General features: G+C 24.9%; 2 protein-coding genes across 3 annotated transcripts; both read right to left on the minus strand.

The window, feature by feature from the left end:
• Positions 1–258: 258 nt before the first annotated feature.
• On the minus strand, positions 259–4,072 carry LOC114124513 (uncharacterized). 2 transcript variants are annotated; one of them, XM_027987779.2, is made up of 3 exons: positions 3,065–4,072; positions 657–1,260; positions 259–572 (listed from the first exon to the last, which is right to left on the minus strand). In XM_027987779.2, the coding sequence occupies exons 1-2, from the start codon at positions 3,974–3,976 to the stop codon at positions 757–759; spliced, it is 1,416 nt and encodes a 471-aa protein (XP_027843580.1). In that variant the 5' UTR covers positions 3,977–4,072; the 3' UTR covers positions 259–572; positions 657–756. The 2 variants fall into 2 exon arrangements, with proteins under 2 accessions (XP_027843580.1, XP_027843579.1); XM_027987778.2 differs by having other exon boundaries at positions 259–575.
• Positions 4,073–5,452: 1,380 nt separating this feature from the next.
• Positions 5,453–15,210, minus strand: LOC114124516 (dual specificity protein phosphatase CDC14C). The gene is given in 14 exon segments (XM_027987786.2): positions 5,453–9,013; positions 9,505–9,860; positions 9,921–10,155; positions 10,270–10,408; positions 10,466–10,624; positions 10,627–10,812; positions 11,342–11,429; positions 11,488–11,620; positions 11,686–11,765; positions 11,833–11,916; positions 14,097–14,305; positions 14,365–14,549; positions 14,649–14,692; positions 15,106–15,210. Coding segments are annotated over 12 exon segments (1,851 nt in total). The 5' UTR covers positions 14,447–14,549; positions 14,649–14,692; positions 15,106–15,210; the 3' UTR covers positions 5,453–8,913.
• Between the last annotated feature and the right edge of the window lie 4,332 nt (positions 15,211–19,542).

Below are 19,542 nucleotides of genomic sequence, written 5' to 3' on the forward strand. Positions count from 1 at the left end.
TTTCCGATACATTATCCACAAGTTATACAATGTTTTTAATTATAATGTTCAATAATCATTTATAATATAAATATTTTATATGAACAGAGAACATTGTATATCAGTCGATAATTTCTCTAATGATTTATCGTAATTAAATAGAGTGAGCTTTGTTTTGTGAGCATGTCGGAAGAGTTTGTTTTTAAATACATACTTTACATTGATACATCGATACCTACTTAATTAGACAGAAAATAACATAAAAAAATACTGAAATAGTTTTTTTTCATCATTATTATAATTTATTAATGGTTAAAAATAATTTTCTAAAATTTTTTGTGTAAGCATAATTTGTATAAATTGTATACGAAGTTAAAAATACTATAGTGTATGGAACTGCCACTAACGGATAACGTGGGTAGTACAGATCAGTATTGGAAATTTTTTGGCTCTTTCGGATTTTCGATCGCTACTCCAGAACCAATACTTATCAAGCCCATATTTGACACAAAACTAAAACCGTTTAAACATGCCGTTAGAACTTGAACCGTTCAGACTTGGCGCCGTTGCAGCTGCAGAACTGGAACCCGTACCTGCTTTTAAAGAGGTTTAATATGGGTAATCATTTTTAACAAGTCCGGTTAATTTAAATATACTTATCAAAATATGTAACTTACTACTGTTTCCACTCCGGTAACATTTTGGCAGTCCAGTGATAGTTATAGAGCTCAGTTGGTGTTATTGCGGACGAGAAACCGTTTAACGGACAATAATTCCTTATGCTTTCTTTTTGGGTGTCGACTTAACTGGTGGCGCGACTGCTTCAACGGCCGGAATAGGAGTATTAACGACTTTTGGTTTAATGGGTTTTTTCGGACGTAACGAATTGATTGCTCCTGGTGTGACGAACTCCACGTTGAAGCTCGAAGTTGAGCTCACGCCATCCATTTCTTTCGTGTGGTCAGCTAATTTGAACACAACTGGTTCTTCCGTCTTGTCCAATCGCCCTTCTTTCGTATAATAATTCATAGTGATCGTGTATATGCCTCGGTTTTTATTCAATTTGAACGCGGGAACCGCCTCCACTTTCTTAATTTTCGGGACTTTTGGTGCTTTTTTCGGTTTAGGTTTAGCGTTTGTGTTATAACTGGGAAAACGCAACGCTGCTCTTTCCTGTCTAGCTTTTTTGATCGTGGCCTTTTCATTCTCCATTGTTTTCATTCTGCTCTGTTGTTCCTGCGCAATTTGCAATTTTTTCTTGTCAATTGTTTTTTTCCTTTCCTGTATGACAATAAGTTATTTGTTTAAATGTATGTCAAGTTTCCATGTGTACGCGATTGACACATTATTAACTATATACTATGATTATTATTACTACTATATGTATAGGTAACTAAAGTGATATACCTATGGAAAATTTGTTTATCTGAGTTTTATTTTTATTGTCTTACGATTATTTAATAATTTAATTGTATTTTAGCGTTCAACAAAATATTTTTACTCGGCTATTTTGAGCACGGTATGGTAAGACTAGTTGTGATCTTTTTTAATTATTAATTTTTTGAAACTTGAGATATAAAAAAAATTAATCACAATTCTTGACTTAACTCATATATTCAAAAAAAAAATTGGCATTAGTTAGTAGAAATTGTATACATTATTTATTTACTTTTAGGTATATTATTTTAATTTAATAGACAAAGTTAATCAACTTTCATCAAAAAAATCAATACAGATTTATATTAGTTATTACATAGAGTAGGTAGGTATAGTAGGTACTTTCTTTATATATTATACTACCTACCTACCGTGGATGCCCGTAATTATTTAATGAATGCCGACAGTCACTGGTAAATGTCAACATACAAACCTCAATTAGTAAATGTTGATTAATTAAAAAAAATTAAACTAACATGATGATTTTGATAAATGGTATGTTAACGTATACAACAATAAGGTTTGGTTAATTTTGACATATTTACATTTTTTTTTAACAAATATTATTAATAATATACGAAATACAATGTATTTGTAGTTATTAAAAATAAGTTTTAATGACAGTAAGTAATTTTTTTTTATCGTAATCAGACAAACTTTCAAATCATTTTGAATTGCACACTGAAAACTGATTTCTGGTGTATAATTGATTTATAACACCATCTTTGGTAGTCGATTTATAAAAGAGACATATATAGTATAACATTAATTGTTGAGTAAGGTTGTATATTTTATTAAAACTATATCAACTAGGTATTACGATAAAACTAATATTGCTCATTACTTATATACAATTATTATTCGGTATTTACTTAGATGTATTATAATATGATTATTGTGTAATTATTCCAAGATTATAACTATCTGATACAAATTTGTAATTATCAACATTTACCAGGTAAGTACTTAGTGAATACATGGTACAGCTAAACAATATAAACAATAGTAAAATTCACTAATGATTTTGCTGTAGCCTGTAGGTCGATATTAACCGATGTTTAACAGCATTTACCACATGCAGACATTCACAGTCACAAGAGCATGTCTCTGATCTTAATTTGGATAGTTTGATAGTTACAAATGTGTGATGCATGCTTAGTTTTAATCAATAAATTATGAGAAGAATTAATTCTAGGGCTACAGTTGGTCCAAATAAAGTTTACTGCCTGTGTAGCTTAAATCAAAAGCTTTTTTACAAATTTTTATAAATTCAATAACAATATACCTACATCGGAAATGCTGATCGAAAAAGGTATAATTTAAGATAACATGTAAAATTATTAAAAAAATTATTAATAATTAGATATTTGAATATGAACTTTTGATAAAAATTTAAAATAGCATTTAGTACTTTAATAGAGTCAAAGAAAAGTTATACGTAATAATAGATATAAAAATAATATACATAATAATATATTTTACTTTGTAGGTATTACTTATATAGGTTATTACTTATTATTAAACTATTAGTATAATTGAGAAGCTAATTCAACTAAAATACAACACGTACCCACCTAATAGGTATGTGAACCTTAATTTAGTCTAAATTATATAAATATATTATAATCAATTATAGTTAACAACTTACGGCTTCCAGAAATTTATCATCAATCCAACCTTTATTATGCGGAATTGGCATCCAAAAATTAACGCAATTTTTATGACCGTATTTTATGCCACCTCGATAATCCTCACCAAATGTGTATACGTACTTCATATTCATTATCCTATTTTCTTCTTTTGTATTATTTAAGACTACTAATTCGTTTTCGGTACAACGTTTAGTTTTTTTCTTGGGTGATTTTGATTTATTTTTAATGTTCTGTTTCTGATTTTCATTTTTAATGGTTTCTTGACGAGGTTTATTAGACTCAACAATTGTATCAACACCTTTTTTTTCATTGGGTTTTGTGGTATTTTTTTGAGTTACGTTTTTTTGTTTACTTTCAGGCTTAGTTGATTTTTTGTTTGTCGACTTTACTTCGGGTTCATTAACCATTTTTAATTCTTTTTCTTTTTCGGCTATATTTTCGTTTTGGTATTGGTCTATGTCATTAAAATCCAGTAATTGTGTATCCCATTGAAAATCGTCTAAATTGTCAACTTGGTCGTCATTACAGTCAATGGGTAAACTATTAAAAATATCGTCAGTAAGCATGCAATTTATTATATCAGATCCCTTGAGTATTTCTTCATCAGTTAATTCAAAAGTTTGCTTAAGTTGCTCCCATGTAGTAGTACAATCGCAATTGCATTGTTTATTATTTAATATTGGTTCTTCAAAATTTAAATTGTCAGAGTATTCATTAAAATTCATATCAAACATTAATTTACGTGTGTCATTAGAGTTCAAATTGTCCAAACCCCATATCGTTAATTGGTCATCAACATTCTCCTTATCGTCACAAAATTCATAAACAGAATTACTGAGAAATATTGGCTTTAAGTCAATATCATTATTTTTTACTAAACAATTTGGTTTGGTTGAATTATTGTTCATTTTATAATGTTTAAATATACAAAAATTTAATCGAAAACTATTTCCACTATCAATTTAAAAAAAATTAAGCATTTTTTCTTTCTTTTTTTTCAGAAAAAAAAACCATAATAAAAAACACAATTATAGATAATTATTTCCATAGTGATTATCTAATTGTTGGATAAGAACCAGAATATTCTAATTACATCATCAACAAATTATTTTAAGAACTAATTTTTTTATAAAATACAATATTATACATGGGTAGTTAATAATACTCATATAATATACTCAGTTATGAAAAGTATGCCATCATTTTAATCACATTAAGTACAAATAAAAAAAAATGAGGCTTAGATATGAATTATCAAACATTTCATAAATAGTTAAATAATTAAAATTAGAAATATTCTTGTTAATTTTTATTAAAAAAGAAAAATAAATAGAAGTATTTAGAAATTTAATTTACTCTTTTCAAAGTACCAAATAGTTTTAGTCTGCTACCAGAAATCACTTTAAAGTTGATGATTAAAACACTTTTACTTTTTCAAAATATGATAATCAAACACAAAACGTTATTGTAAAACCAATACACTATAATATTGTAATACATTATTGCTCCACTCATAAACAAGTAAAAGTTAAAAAAAAATAATAAATAATTTAAAATAATCAGCTAAAATTGACATAAACATTTTAAATATTTCATTGTGATAGGAAATAATTGTGTAAATAGTTTTTTTATGTTTCTAGTTTCTACAGTTAATACATCTTTTTTTTTAATACAACAAAATAATTAAGAACTGTTAATAATAAAAAGTAATGAATTAAAAGTGTTAACATACTAACATAAATCTTTGGTGAAACTTTCAAGTCTGCTGAATACCTTCCAAAAACTTGGAAAAAAGTGGTGTTACATGAATATTCTAGGTTTACCTATATTTTTAGTTATCTTTATCAGTCTTAAGAAAAGTACTGAGTTTTTTTAAATTTGACTTCTCCCCAAAAACAGCAAATTTTCTATTAGGTACTACCTACAAAGTTTACTTACAAAGTTTAAGATTGGAATTTGGAACAAATATTTTGGTTCTAAAAATGTCATCAGACACAGAAAAAGAAAACACATTATTGTAAAACTTATTGTTATCTATTAATCATCAATATTTTCAACTGAACATTAGTATGTTAGTATGTTAAAAATCAAAACATTTTTCATTTCTTAAAAGTATTTAGATAATGATTAGGTACATAACAGTAAGTAATTACACTAAAGAATTGTTCATTCACATGAATTGTAAAAATAAAAAAATCAATGAATACATTCTTATATAGAATTAATTTGTTTCTATCAAGCTTCAATCATGATATTACCCCACAACTATTACAATTTTAATCAATAAAATGTTTACACGTCCACTTTATCTTGATTTTATTGTACAATATTATTTAATCAAACACTCAAAATAATAATAAAACACAAACTGAATTAAAATCTACTTTAAAACATCTGATCAACTAATTAGTTTATTACAGTCATAATATAATTTGTATACATCTTAACAGTCAATAGGTATGTTATTAAGATTTATTTCATAAATATTAATGTATCAGTAAGTTTGGTATTAAAACAAAAAAGTACAATATAATACCATAAAGTACAAAATAATCTAGTGGTACATAACTTACATTCTTATAGTGCTGAGATTGCCTAGGGTGCCCAAGGCCTATGTGAACTGTACAATATAATATTCACTTAATTAATAGTAACATATTTATATATATAATAAGGTCTAAAGATCAAATCTTTACTAAAAAAAAAATTTAAACAATAATATATAGTTTAAAAACTGTATTATTATTAAATATCTACAATAACAAAATCTGTTAATTAAAATAAATATGATGAGAATAGAAATCAAATTTTCATTCTGAAATAGTATTATTGTTATTATTAATTTAGGGGATTAGTATAAGTACGTGTAACACAGATATTAATTAAATTAAAATATAATACACATGATTTTATTATACGATATAAAAATTGTTTCTCAATTTTTTGGCGATAATTTACAAACATATAATATTAATATAAATAAAATAAATATAATAATATTAACATTAGAATACCTAAAATGTATTACAATACAAAGCTAAACTTTGCCTAGAATCTAAAATCAAAAAACAATGATCAGCTTATAATAATTTAGGAAAAAAAAGACATGAGTTAAATATTAAACTCAAAGTAAATGTTTGATTAATAGCACATGTTATATAGCACTATTCATTGTGTGAAACTAGATGTAAAACTTCAAAACACTATCTAACCGCTAAAAAACCTCCTGATTTATTTGTATTTAAATTATATAAAATTGTTTGGTTAAACTCTTCAAAATGTTGAATAGATAAAAGATATATTCTAACCAATCACATATTGATAAATTGGCATGTACCCACATAGATAGTCTAATACTTCTAATATAATAAAACATTATCATTTAACACAAAACATTAAGTATTTTATAAAGGCCTCAGTAAACCTGACTAACTATTAATTTAATTGTTAATCATTGTAAAGATAATTACTTGTACTTCTTGTGGTTTGATTTTAAAAATGTATAAATTAGTGCTTCAACAAATATAAAAATTAGCTTATTCGTAATTTAAAACAATTTCATTTTTAAAATAAAACCATGAGTATAACATAACATACATTTTTGTCAGGCATATATCTATTTCATGTTTATACATTTATTAAGAATATATTATTATTATCTATAATAAAATTTATAATGACATTTACATAAAAATACACAGGCATATTTTGTAAAATTTGGATAGTTATTTAGTAGGGTACATAGATATAATTAATTTGATTGAATATCCTAAAATTTACTGAAATAAAGTATACATAATTTGCAAAAAAATAAACATATTTATCAAACAAATTCTTATTGGAGGATATAGCACACTATTTGTTTTTCTTGCTTTTGACTAACTTACATAATAGCAAATTTTAATTCAACAGAAGCAATTGTATGTTGTTAACTTTTATGATAAAGTAAATTGACCAAACTTTTAACAAAATAGTATAAAACTTAAAGTTAAAAATATGATTTGTGCTTGTAGATTAGCTTTTTACAATATTTCAAGTTTCTTAATATATTTTCAATAAAGAATAGCATATTACAGTAGTTCTCAACATTTTTTGATTCATGTCACCTTTAACCACTAAAATCAAACACTGCTCCACCTTAACATTAAAATAATAAACAATCTTAGCTTTATATTTAAAATTATTCTATTATAAAAAAAAAAAAAAGAAATACAGTACACAGAAAAAAACATTCAAAATGTAGATATTAATATGAATATTATAATAATATGATTTTTTTCTCGCAAAAATGTATTTATTTTTAATTTATTTTTTTTCTTTTCTCGTAGATTTCATCGTCACCCCTTAGCTGGGTCCTTATCACCCTTAGGTGACATTTCACTCCAATTGAGAACTACTGGCATATTTTATCAATACTTATAAAAAACATTTTAAAACATTTTTAATCATGCCAGTTAAAACAAACAAAGAGTGCTAATTCACTTTATAAAAAAATGTTAGACGTGTTAGGTATTCAATATAAGATTCAGCCAAGTAATAAGTAGCAATACCATTAAGTAGGTATCCATATTATTCTCGCCTAAATGATATACAGCAAGTTCTACTTAATGTGATCTCATTAGTTTAGCTCATTTTGATTCTATTTACCAGTTGATTCCATAAAACATTATTATTTTTTATGATTTTATATTTAAACATATTTAAAATAATAAAATAATTGCATTTAAAATAAAGTTAAGAAACTATCTATTTTCGATATTGCTTGAAAATCTACTAATTTCATTTCATATTAGCCTGAAATTAAAACCCATATTTAATTGATGTACATGTCATTTTTAATCATTTAAAATTAAATATATAATAATGAATGTACATTGTACATAGTACAAAATACTTTAATACAGGGGTGGTCAACATGAATGTGCTCACAAGTCATGTGGACATATACAATGATGCCAAGAGCTAAAATGTTATAAATATATTTTATATAATTTGATAAATTAATTAATTAATTAATTTCACAAATGTTTATAAAAAAATTTTAATTCAAAAAAATAATAAGTAAATTTTGATTTTATGAATAAGACATGAGCTACATCTGACTATAATGAGAGCTGTATGGGGCTCGCAAGCCACAAGTTAGCCACCCCGCAATAATACATCAACTATAATCAGTTTTAAATATCACAAAAACGATTATGTTTATAAAAGTGATTCAATTATCCAGTACTTGGAGATTTTAAAAAAGGTTAATTTAACGTTAGTAACATAAGATTTGGTTAGGGATTTTCATTTTTGATTCCAATAAACGGTTGTTTCTTTAAACCAGTGATCACATTAAGTGGAACTAACACAAATGAAAACCACCCAAACATATTAATAATGAACTACTCATCCTAGTATAAGCTATGAACATGACAGTAGAAATAAAAATATAGAATGCATATTACCCCTTAAAAATGATGTATTTTCAAGTTTTGATGAACAATTGTTATAAAAACCAAATCATAAGTATTTTTTATTTAATTTTAAATTGTCTGGGGGGCGTTTTCCACAAATTCCGATCAGTCAATAAAAGTACAAGCTTAATTCATGTTAAGTTTTTAGTACTAAAATAATACTATTCATTTATATCTAATTTGAATAAGCGCTAACCACTGTAAATCAATATCGAACTCAAGATGACATTTTCCAACATTTTAAAGACCAAGCCTTGAAAATCAATCCAATCAATTTAATTGTTCTAAGGAACTAAATCTCTAATGTATGTGATGCTTCTATCTATAAAAGGATAATCATTCTTCTTTAATTGTATGCACTAAAAATTATGAATGTGTTCATAATTTTATTTAGTGATGCAATTTTGATTACGAAGACGCTTTGATACACGTGCAGATGATGCCACTGTAGCTAATGCATATGATGATTTTGTTTCTTCTGTTATTCTATACAAATAAATAAATAAATAATAAATACAAATATTAAATTTTTACAATAGAACTTATCTATATATAGCATGTTCTAAAATTGAAAACTTACTTTTGTAAGTTATATATTTTAATACTACCGTTTTTTAAATATTAAAAATTAATTTTTCTGTTATATATATAATATTTTATATGTTTAATAAATTAATAATTACTGTCCAAAAATTATTTAAAAAATATATATATATTATAGTAATTCTAAAGTAAAAGATATGAATAGTTATTATTAAAATCTTGGGAAAATAATGCTTACATTGTGATAATTTTGAAAATATTGATTTTTTTAAAAACTATTCTACCATGATATATTATCATAATTTTTTGGCCAGAAATTTTCAAAATCAAACTGAAAAAAGTATTAATTATTCAATCTATAATCAGGAATTACTTTCATTTTTTAGAACACATTATATATTATTTTTAATGTCATTAGTAGAAATAGGAATTACTTAGTGGCAGTTTCTGATGTATGAGTTCTTGTGGATTTGGTGCTAGTTTTGCATACACTTATTGGTTTAGTGTTTTTTATAGAAGCCTTTAAACTGCTTCTTGTGATGTTAATAGTTGGTGTAGTATTATTCTTTTTCACTAAACTGTTCATACTTATTCCAATGGATGCATTTGTAACTCTACGAATATTTTTCAATGCTGAAAATGTACTTTTAGGCTTAGGGTCCTCGATTTTTGAGGCAGATCTCTTTTGTCTTAGGTTTGGTACATATACATCATTTTGAACATCGGGAAGTGTATGATTGTTTGTCTTCAATTTATTTTTTAAGACAGAAGATAATCGGCTTTGTTTGTACTGTAAGTATTAAAATATAATTTAAAAAAATATTTTATACATACTCAATTGATTACCTACCTCTTCAGATTCTTCACATATTTCACTATTACCACTACTACTGCTGCTGCTGGTGAATTGTGCTTCATTACTAATGTGTAAATGAGGAGGTGGATCTACATACTCATATGCATTAGCATTGGAAGTACGCCGTTTAGCACTATATATTCCATTTATGAAGCGTTTATATTTGTTGACAGCATTTTTTCTTTTTTCTCGCCATTGTTTACCTAGTGTTGTTAGATATTCTTCTTTACTGTGTAATACATTTGTTTAAATTAAAACAATGATTATATAACTGAGAAGTAATAAAAATTAAGTATTTAGTTTCCGATTTTTTAGTACTTTTAATTTTAATTTAGATTCTTACTCAATTAGCCATTGTTGTTGCACACCAATTACTGATCCAGGTCGACATATACGAGTCCATGCAATAGCTTCAACTGCTGTAAATGACCAATGCTTCACAATGTATGAAGCCACTAAACAACCAGTTCTTCCCAATCCAGCTAAAAATTATAATAAATATCTAAGAGAATATATATTAAATCAAGATTTACTTTTACCTTTGCAGTGTACAGCCACAGCACCTACATATTTAGCTGTATCAACTTCACTATTTATAGTTGTATTTGGAAAGGTTTCATTCGATTCACTTTTTTCATTATTTGTGCGTTCAACATCACAATTATCATCAATATACTGCTCACAGAGACGCAAAAAATTTTGAGTATAGAATCTGAAGGGGGTGTACCATCAGTAAAAACCAAATCCGTGTGTTGAATATTAGCTACTGCTACAAAGGTACGTTTAGCATCATATGTCTTTTTGCTGTTTAATCTAACTACGTGCTTGACATTATTTTCTTTAAAATAGGTATAATAGTAAGCTGGGGAATGTATCTGATAGCCAGCTATTAATATATGTAACAAACAATAATAAATTATTATTAATATATCATTTAAATAAATAAAACTAGTGCTCAAAATGGAAAATTTTATGAACTGAAACCCTCATAATATTAATATACCATACACAAATATATCTATAATATGGTACATTATATATATATATTTTTTTTTTTTTGACATGGCAATATTATTAGACATCTATAGAAACATATAGTTGATAGACAGAGTTCTTAGAATACGTTATCAATGATGACTTTGGTCACAAGTTTAATTATTTTGAAGGTACTTGCAATTTTAGAAAATTTTTAATAATTTTAGATAGATTATAAAACTATCGGAAAAGTTTTACTAAGTAGCAATATCCTTTATTTTTTTTCAGTATTAACTAAATATTTTTCCAGTTCAGAACCTTAAATTTCTCATTTAACCAACCGCAACTGATACACAAGCTAATAACATGAGTCGGAACACTATTTCAGTGCATTCTAATCCATTTTGAGCATTGAATAAAACTATAATAAGTGTAATTACATTTGTCAATATAATCTCGAGAATGTGGCGATGAAAATGCCAACAAGGTAGCAGGTACAATCCAATTAATATCACCATATTTCACAGTCTAAAGAAACATAATACTTTTAGTTGTACAAATATAGCAATTTAAAATTTATACTAACCTCATATTTTTCATATTCATCCAAATCAAAGTCACTAATATCAAAAAATCCATACCATTTAGCTTTGTACAAAGCATTAACGCATTCTTCCACTGAAACTGAATATTCTGATTGCAGCAAGCATGATGCGTCCCTAATATTGTTAACAAATTCATAAATCAAAAAAAACATTCATTTTTTGTTTAACCTCATATTTACCTGAATGGTAAATATTTATATTTATATTGTTGTGATAATAAATTATATGTTTGATATGCTGTCCAATTATTTTCAATTACCTACAACATTAATATGTGAATGTTAAAAATGTATAATTTGTTAGTAAGTTTATACAAGTTAACTAACCAAATATGCACAAATAAGAAAAGCAGCATTGGACCTTTTCTTTTGATCACCAATATGGGCACAGTGAATAATTTTCTTGTAAACCTAAAAAATATTTAGAAAATAATTATGTATTATATAAAAAAAAATGTATCAATTATAAACTATTAATTTTAATACGATAAATATAAATACCTAACAATTTTAAAACTATGTATTTGTAATAAGTGTAATAAGTTATTAGTTGTTACTTATCACTTTATTTCTTAATAACATAATCTAATCAATTGGAACACACACACACACACACACACACACACACAACACACACACACACACACACACACACACACACACACATATCACTAATAATAAACTTAATGTGTAAATAGTAAAAATAGCAAAAGTACAATTGGTTTTGTAAACTAATAGTATGAAAACGACTGACAAGAAAAGGAATAACACATAAGTAATGCATATACTCTAAAATATATTAGACAACTATTAATGGATATTAAAAGCAAGTACAATAAACCAAAATTATAATTTAAAAAGGAAGAATAATAATATAAATGTATGACAGTTTTAAAAATTATTTGAAAACTTAGAGCTACTTTAATTTAATATAATATAATAAAAATATATAATCCCAAATTAAACAATATACCTGGTAATATTTATCATGTTTATATAAACATATATGTATATAAAAATGTATGATGAATTTAATTTGTAGTATTTGTATTTTTTACAATTGATTATAATATTTTAAGCATTGTTTATTCTAAACTCTTCTAATTTACAAATGATCAAAAGAAAAGATTAAAATAACTGAAATGATATTTCATTATCCATAAAAATATTTAATTATTAAACTATTTATTTATATTTTTTAATGAAAGCTAAAATAAAATAGTCATTAATTATCTTTGCACTAAATTATAAATAAATGTAATTACCTAATTATTATTATGATATTTCATGCTAATGAATTTTTATTATATATAAATAAATTTTCAAATCTTTATGAATGATTTAAAAATTATAAAGATTTATTAAATTATAGTTGAATATAAAATTTATCAAACTTTCTGAAAACATTTGAGGTATTTTCATAGATTCTATTTCAAATATATTTATATGAAAATTGAATAAAATCATAACTATTATGTATGATTTGCTCCGGGTCAAGATTTAACTGTATAATAAAAACTTTCTACATCCTCAGTAGTTTAAAAACTATTATTCAGCGTTTATAAAATTACTTTAATTTACTTTCAAAATGTTATAAAATTATTATAATAAATATTCCAATCTTAAAATTAATTTGTTAATAATTAATTCACTAAAACTAATAAATGACCAAAAAAAAAAATATATATATATATATATACAGTATGGTTTTTTTAAAGTAAATATTCGCTTTCTCAAAAAGTAATAACATTTTTGGATATAGTTCTTCTTGAATAATTTTAAATAATTTAATATATTTTATAACATAATGTATTAACGGCATGATATTTCAAGTTTCTTGGTTTTTTTTTAATGGTTGCCAACAATTTTATTTTATATTTCAAAGCAATATAATTTTTTAAGAATCTAAAAGTTGAAAGAATAAACATTGAATTATTATTATTTTATTTAAAGTTTTTTAGTAATAAACAATAGAAGGAATTCAAAAACTAATTTTAACACACATCCAATTTATTCATAGGATAGACTTTAACGTAAAAGTAATTAGAAATGTAATAAAAAAAAATAACTAAGTATTACATAAAACCTCGCATAAAACCTATAAAATAATTTCTATTTTTATATTAATAAAAATAAAACTTAAGAAAAATGATGGGTAAATTCACAAAACTTCTATCAAAAAATTCTAATCAATTGAATGTTATGTATAAAAATAATTGTATATTATGGTAATGTAAATAATTACTTAAAAATTGTCTACATTGTCAAATAATGATTATAATGTCTGATACTTTCATTGAATTATTAAGAAAATGTTGTGCCAGAAGTTTTGCTTCGTTTTACTAATACATAAGACATGAAATATCAAATTTTACATTCAGAAAAATCTACATTATTCTGCTATTTTTAAGACTAATTTGGATGGAATTGGTCTATTGGTAAATTTAAAGATAAGAATATTATTCAGGGTACTGAAGACTTAAAGTTTACTATTTACAAATACTCATAACGTGTAGAAAAATTAAAATATTTAAAAAAAAATACAATTTGTAAATTGGAGTTTTAAATTAGATATAAAAAGTCTGACTCACTTTAAACTTGTCTCGTACTATACCAATATAACGATATATCATTGCTATATTTAAAGGGCCAAAGTCACTATAAAAACCGTCATATACCAAATTGTCATCAACATTCAAATAAAATACATCATTGTCTTTCAATGAAATTTTCCAGTCTCTGAAAGTTTGAAGCGTTGTTGGTCCCTTATGATTAGATAACACCATGAAATATAAACGATCTGTGAATGAAAAATTAATCAAAATTAAAATGTTTTTGCAAACATAAATTTAAACTTACCTTCAATCAATTCTGACAGTTCGGCAACTTCCAATTTATTAGCACTATCACTAACCATAAGATTGTTAAATTCAACTGACATTTTTAAAATGTTTTTTTTTTTTTTTTTGTTCAACCAAGTGATATCAATATGCAGCTATATTACAAGCACTGAAGACGTTTGATGTTCTGCCATCCATCCTACACTGCTAATACAATGAAAGCCCACACACAACAAATTATGATTAAAACACCTACACTAATAATATACAACTTTCTGGTCGGTTATATGTCCGCCTACTTACTCCTATTAAGGTAGGCGTGCCTTCCGGATTCTATAATTTGTACTCTAAAAGGAGAAAAATAAACAAATTAATTGATAGATCAAAAAGTTTTGAAAAAAAAAAAAAATCCTAAAAACAAGCAAATAGATGGTCAATTTATAAACAATACAATCAGGTACCTAAGTAGCTATACATCTGACATCATGCATACTTATATACTTTACATACTGTATTTCAGTTTGTATATATACATATATAAATATTTAATTTACGAGCAATAACGATTAGTACACGAAAACCGATCTGACATTAGTAAATTTATAAATTATTATACACTAGTTACCAATAATTACTACTGATATTACACCAATAACTGTTGAATATTTCAAATAATAATTAATCGTATCGTATCGGTGTTAGTACTGTAAATATTATTGAGTGTTGTTGTTGTTATTATTTCAACTTGAAACTTACATACCTATCTACATGATGTGCAATACGTCGAGCTGCATCAACATTTTAGTATGATGTTATTATTATACGCATGTTCCACTAGCTGATAACAACAAAATGCAGGGTTCCCAAATTTTTCCAAAAAACACTACCTACGGGCGTTACCGTAAGTATAGCTGCTGACGAATAGCGAAATACGCCGGCCCAACTGCCGACTTAATAATTTATTTTTCAATACTTACAAGTTCGCCGTCACTTATAGAAAATTAGTAAGCAGACTTGGGTAAAAAATAAACGAGTTTGATCGTGGGCCGGCTCACGAAATTTTGGTCGTGTCAAATAAATTAAGATTTCTATAGTATAGGTAGTACCTATTACAACTCTTAAATAAATTAATAATGTTAAAAAATTAGAACTGTTCATACATGTTTTATCTTCATAACATAAAGCCCTTTTAATGTTCAACATTTGTATTCATTGCAGACAGTGTTATACAGTATAGTACAAATTAAATACCTATACTTAGTTTATATTTTATAAAATATATTTAATATCAATTTAAGTATTAATGCTATTTAATAGGTCTAAAAGTCTGGTGTATTGTCATTATTTTTTTTTTTTTTTTGTTTTTATGTTTTAAAGACAAAATAATGTGTTTTAGGGGATCCTGGATTTTAATGATATTTTAATTATACATATTTTAAATTGTTTACATACTTGTAGAATTAGGTATACGATAGTAGTCAGATATAAGTGTCGAACGTGTGAAAGATATACATATTTTATCGTCAATCACCGCTTTCATATCTACAAATAATTAAAGAGACGATAACAATACTTAAATTTTACAGTGTTTAGTACTTAATCTAAAGAAAAATCATAATTACCCAACACGTTTCTGTAATATGATTTTTTTAGTATAATGATTATATTTTTAAACGTGTTCTTATTGTTTAGGTATATTTTAAAATTTTTGTTACACTTTTGCATTTTTTTAGGGCATTAAAATCCCATGTCTTATACTCTTATAGCTATATTTAGTTATTTAAATAATAAATATGTATTGTAATTTATAGGTAAGGCCCGGATTTTTATGCATTTGCGTGTTTTTTTTAACAGTCCAAAAAATAGCTAGATAGATAAGCTACAAATTTGAATCTTACACTAATGTGTTAATATGAAAAATTAAATGTTGCACATATTTGCATACTTGGACCATTTTAAATTTGTATACATGTTTTAGCAATTTTCTAAAATAAAATGCATATTTACGAAAAAAAATAGTAATAAGTTATTAATATACTAATACTTAATGCTATGTCCAGTAAGTCCTACGTAAATAAAATTTTCTTTGTGGGCCACTACAACAATTTATCGTCAATAATGGTCTCGATATAACGAAAAACTATAAAGAAATGGACTGATGGAAGCCTTTTTATATAAATGAGTGAATGTTCAAAATGCAACTTTCATTATACATAATACAATTAAATTATTTCTACTAGGCATTTAATACATTTTTTGTTCCATATTAATTATTTAATGAATTATAAACATTTTTAAGCTAAATAAATTTAATTAACATGCATTTTTGTTTATATATTTTTAAATATTTTGTACATTTTTAATGCATTTAATTCCAGACCTAATTATAGGTATTACATATATATATATAATATATATATTATGATGGTACGTTAATAAGGTCCAAAAACGGGTAGTACATTTTATTACATATTATATTAGTTGGAAAATGAAAACGTATAAAATGTAATATTTTATTTATATTTTATTTACACAATTATTTATTAGTCGGTACAATTAGAGTTAAGATGATATTTTTTAAAACCTTAATCAACGGAAAAAAATTGTCGTTATCGTACCTACATAAATTATTACACATGATGATTTTTTATTGTCTAAAAATTCTAATCATTTATTAGTGCATGTGCTTAATTAAAAACAATAATTTAGGTACATTCGTTATTTTATCAAAGTGAAATTACTCAGACGTAAATAATGTACATATTACTAATAGGTACATATTAGTAATTAACTAATAATAAAGGTTTAATAAATAATATTTTTACTTTACTTAAACAGATAATGTTCATCTTACTCAAAAAATGTTAACATTATACGTGTTTTCTGCTTTTTAGCTTTAATTCCTATTATACACTGGTAAAATCACGATATTTTTTTTAAATATTTGAAACATAACTGTTGACAAAATTCATCAAAAATATCAAAATTATTTTGTAATTAAAAATTGTTTAATTTTTATAACTAAAAATAAGGCTTGAAAATCGAATACATAATTTCTTGGTTCTTACTTCTTACTGAGCTCTAAAAATATAAAAAATATAAAAATACAATAAATTGGTTTTCTTTATATTCGAGATAAATTGAAATTAACGTTGCTATATTATTATATATCATTTTACTAAGCACATTTCACATTGACATTTATTAAAGATTAGATTTATTTATTCTATTAGAGTATTGGCTATTTGTACCACAAATGACATAAACTGTTTGACACTATTCTACGGTAGGTTAATATGGGCTTTTTTATGATAATTATTGTATGAGTTTGTATCATTAATACAGATATATATAACATAAATAACTTAACCAAAACATTATTTCACTACAAATTGTAGAAATGTACTTATTAATAGTTAACATTTGCGTATGAATTTAATTACCTATTTAAAGGTCTTAAATACGCATACACATTTTTGAGGTGTTAAGAATTTATAAAGGTAGTATTTTTTTACTGTGTAGTGTGTACCAACTATTATCTATTAATTAACAAATTATGTATTTTTACATGATAGGTTTTGTTTAGGAACTTACTTTCACCTATTTATACCACAGATGGGATGAAAACGACTTAATATAAAAAATTATTAATAATAAAAAAAAAAATAGGTAAGCCAATGTCTGAATAGAAATCATTTTCAGTTTTTAAATTGAAAGTTCCAAAATTACATATGATTAGGTAATAGGTACCTACTTAGGAAGTTATCTCATGTTAATAGGATAAATTATATATAGTAATAAATTATTAGTTATTTTTTGCTATAGTACACAATATTGTAGGTACTGGAATAGTGGAATGTATTCTCGCGCTATTTATACCAAAAAACGAGTATAATTATAGGTACCAATTAAATTTATTTTAAAAGTCGTACAGGACTACAGGTAATCATAAAATAAGTAATTAGTAAGTTAATTAATTAGTAGATGATATTAGAATATCAATTTTCTCACTTTGTTGTTTTAAGCACGCTATTCTGCTTCTGCCCAGTAACTTTTTTAGTGATAGAAACATTAGAAACGTTAAACAAAGAATCATAGGTACTGCAATATTTACGAACATCATTATCTTCTTGATATACCCATTACCGACAAACCTTGTTTCTGAACTTTTTATTAGGCGTTTAGATTGACATAATTGATAAAATAATAAAAACAGCTTAATATAATGGTCTCTAAAGATATTTTTGTAGTGTTTATAATTAGCTTATTCAATATTCAGTCTAAAATCTAAATTTCTAAATTTAAAAATATCGGATCTGGGTAGAAATCACGAGTTTGACATTCTTTTATAAAAAATGTAATATTTATTCATACTTAGATTGGATTTTTGAATATATGTATAGAATACAATAGGTATGAATGTTGTTGTGACGATTACTGAATTTATTTATGACGTTTAATTGTTTGAAAAATGCACGGGCAAGGCTAACATTTCCGTTAACAAACTAGGTACTTAAATACTTAATAGACTGCGCTAATAATGATAAATATGAGTTATTTATCAGCGGCAAACATGTATTATAATTTATAGCCATCACCAAAACTCCTAGTCATGGTTAACAAATTCTAGCATAATATATAATAGGTACCTACTTAGTGAAAAATTCAAGTTTATTATATTATAGACATTTCACATTTGAGTTTGACTTTTGATAAAAGTGGATACTCAAACAAAACAAAAAACTATTTTATTATTTCATTATGAATCTTTTCAAATAATTTTATATTAGTTACCTAGGTATTTCAGAATTTGTGTAAAAGTTTCAATTTCCTAGAGTCACTCAAGACATAAAATATAATTTTTAACATCCTAAATAATAACTCGTTTGAACAAATTTGCTAAGGTGTATTGTTAAATGTTCTATCTGGTTTCAAATTGGAATTAACTGTTAAGGTTTCATCATTAATGGTTATTACTTATTAGGTATCCTATGTTTAGATTAAATATATAAGTTTGTAAACGAAATAAAAGAAAAAGATTCAATTATTTACAGTTAATTACAGTTTTGTACATAAGTTGGCATATTTAGGTAGGTATGTGGTGACCCGTAGACAGAATATTTTGTAAGGGCCTAAAATAAGACAATTTATTTTTTGATAATTTAAAAACATATTTTAATATTTTGAATAATATGCT

Source organism: Aphis gossypii, chromosome X, assembly GCF_020184175.1.
Source record: "Aphis gossypii isolate Hap1 chromosome X, ASM2018417v2, whole genome shotgun sequence".
In the NCBI taxonomy this organism is placed as follows: Eukaryota; Metazoa; Arthropoda; class Insecta; order Hemiptera; family Aphididae; genus Aphis; species Aphis gossypii.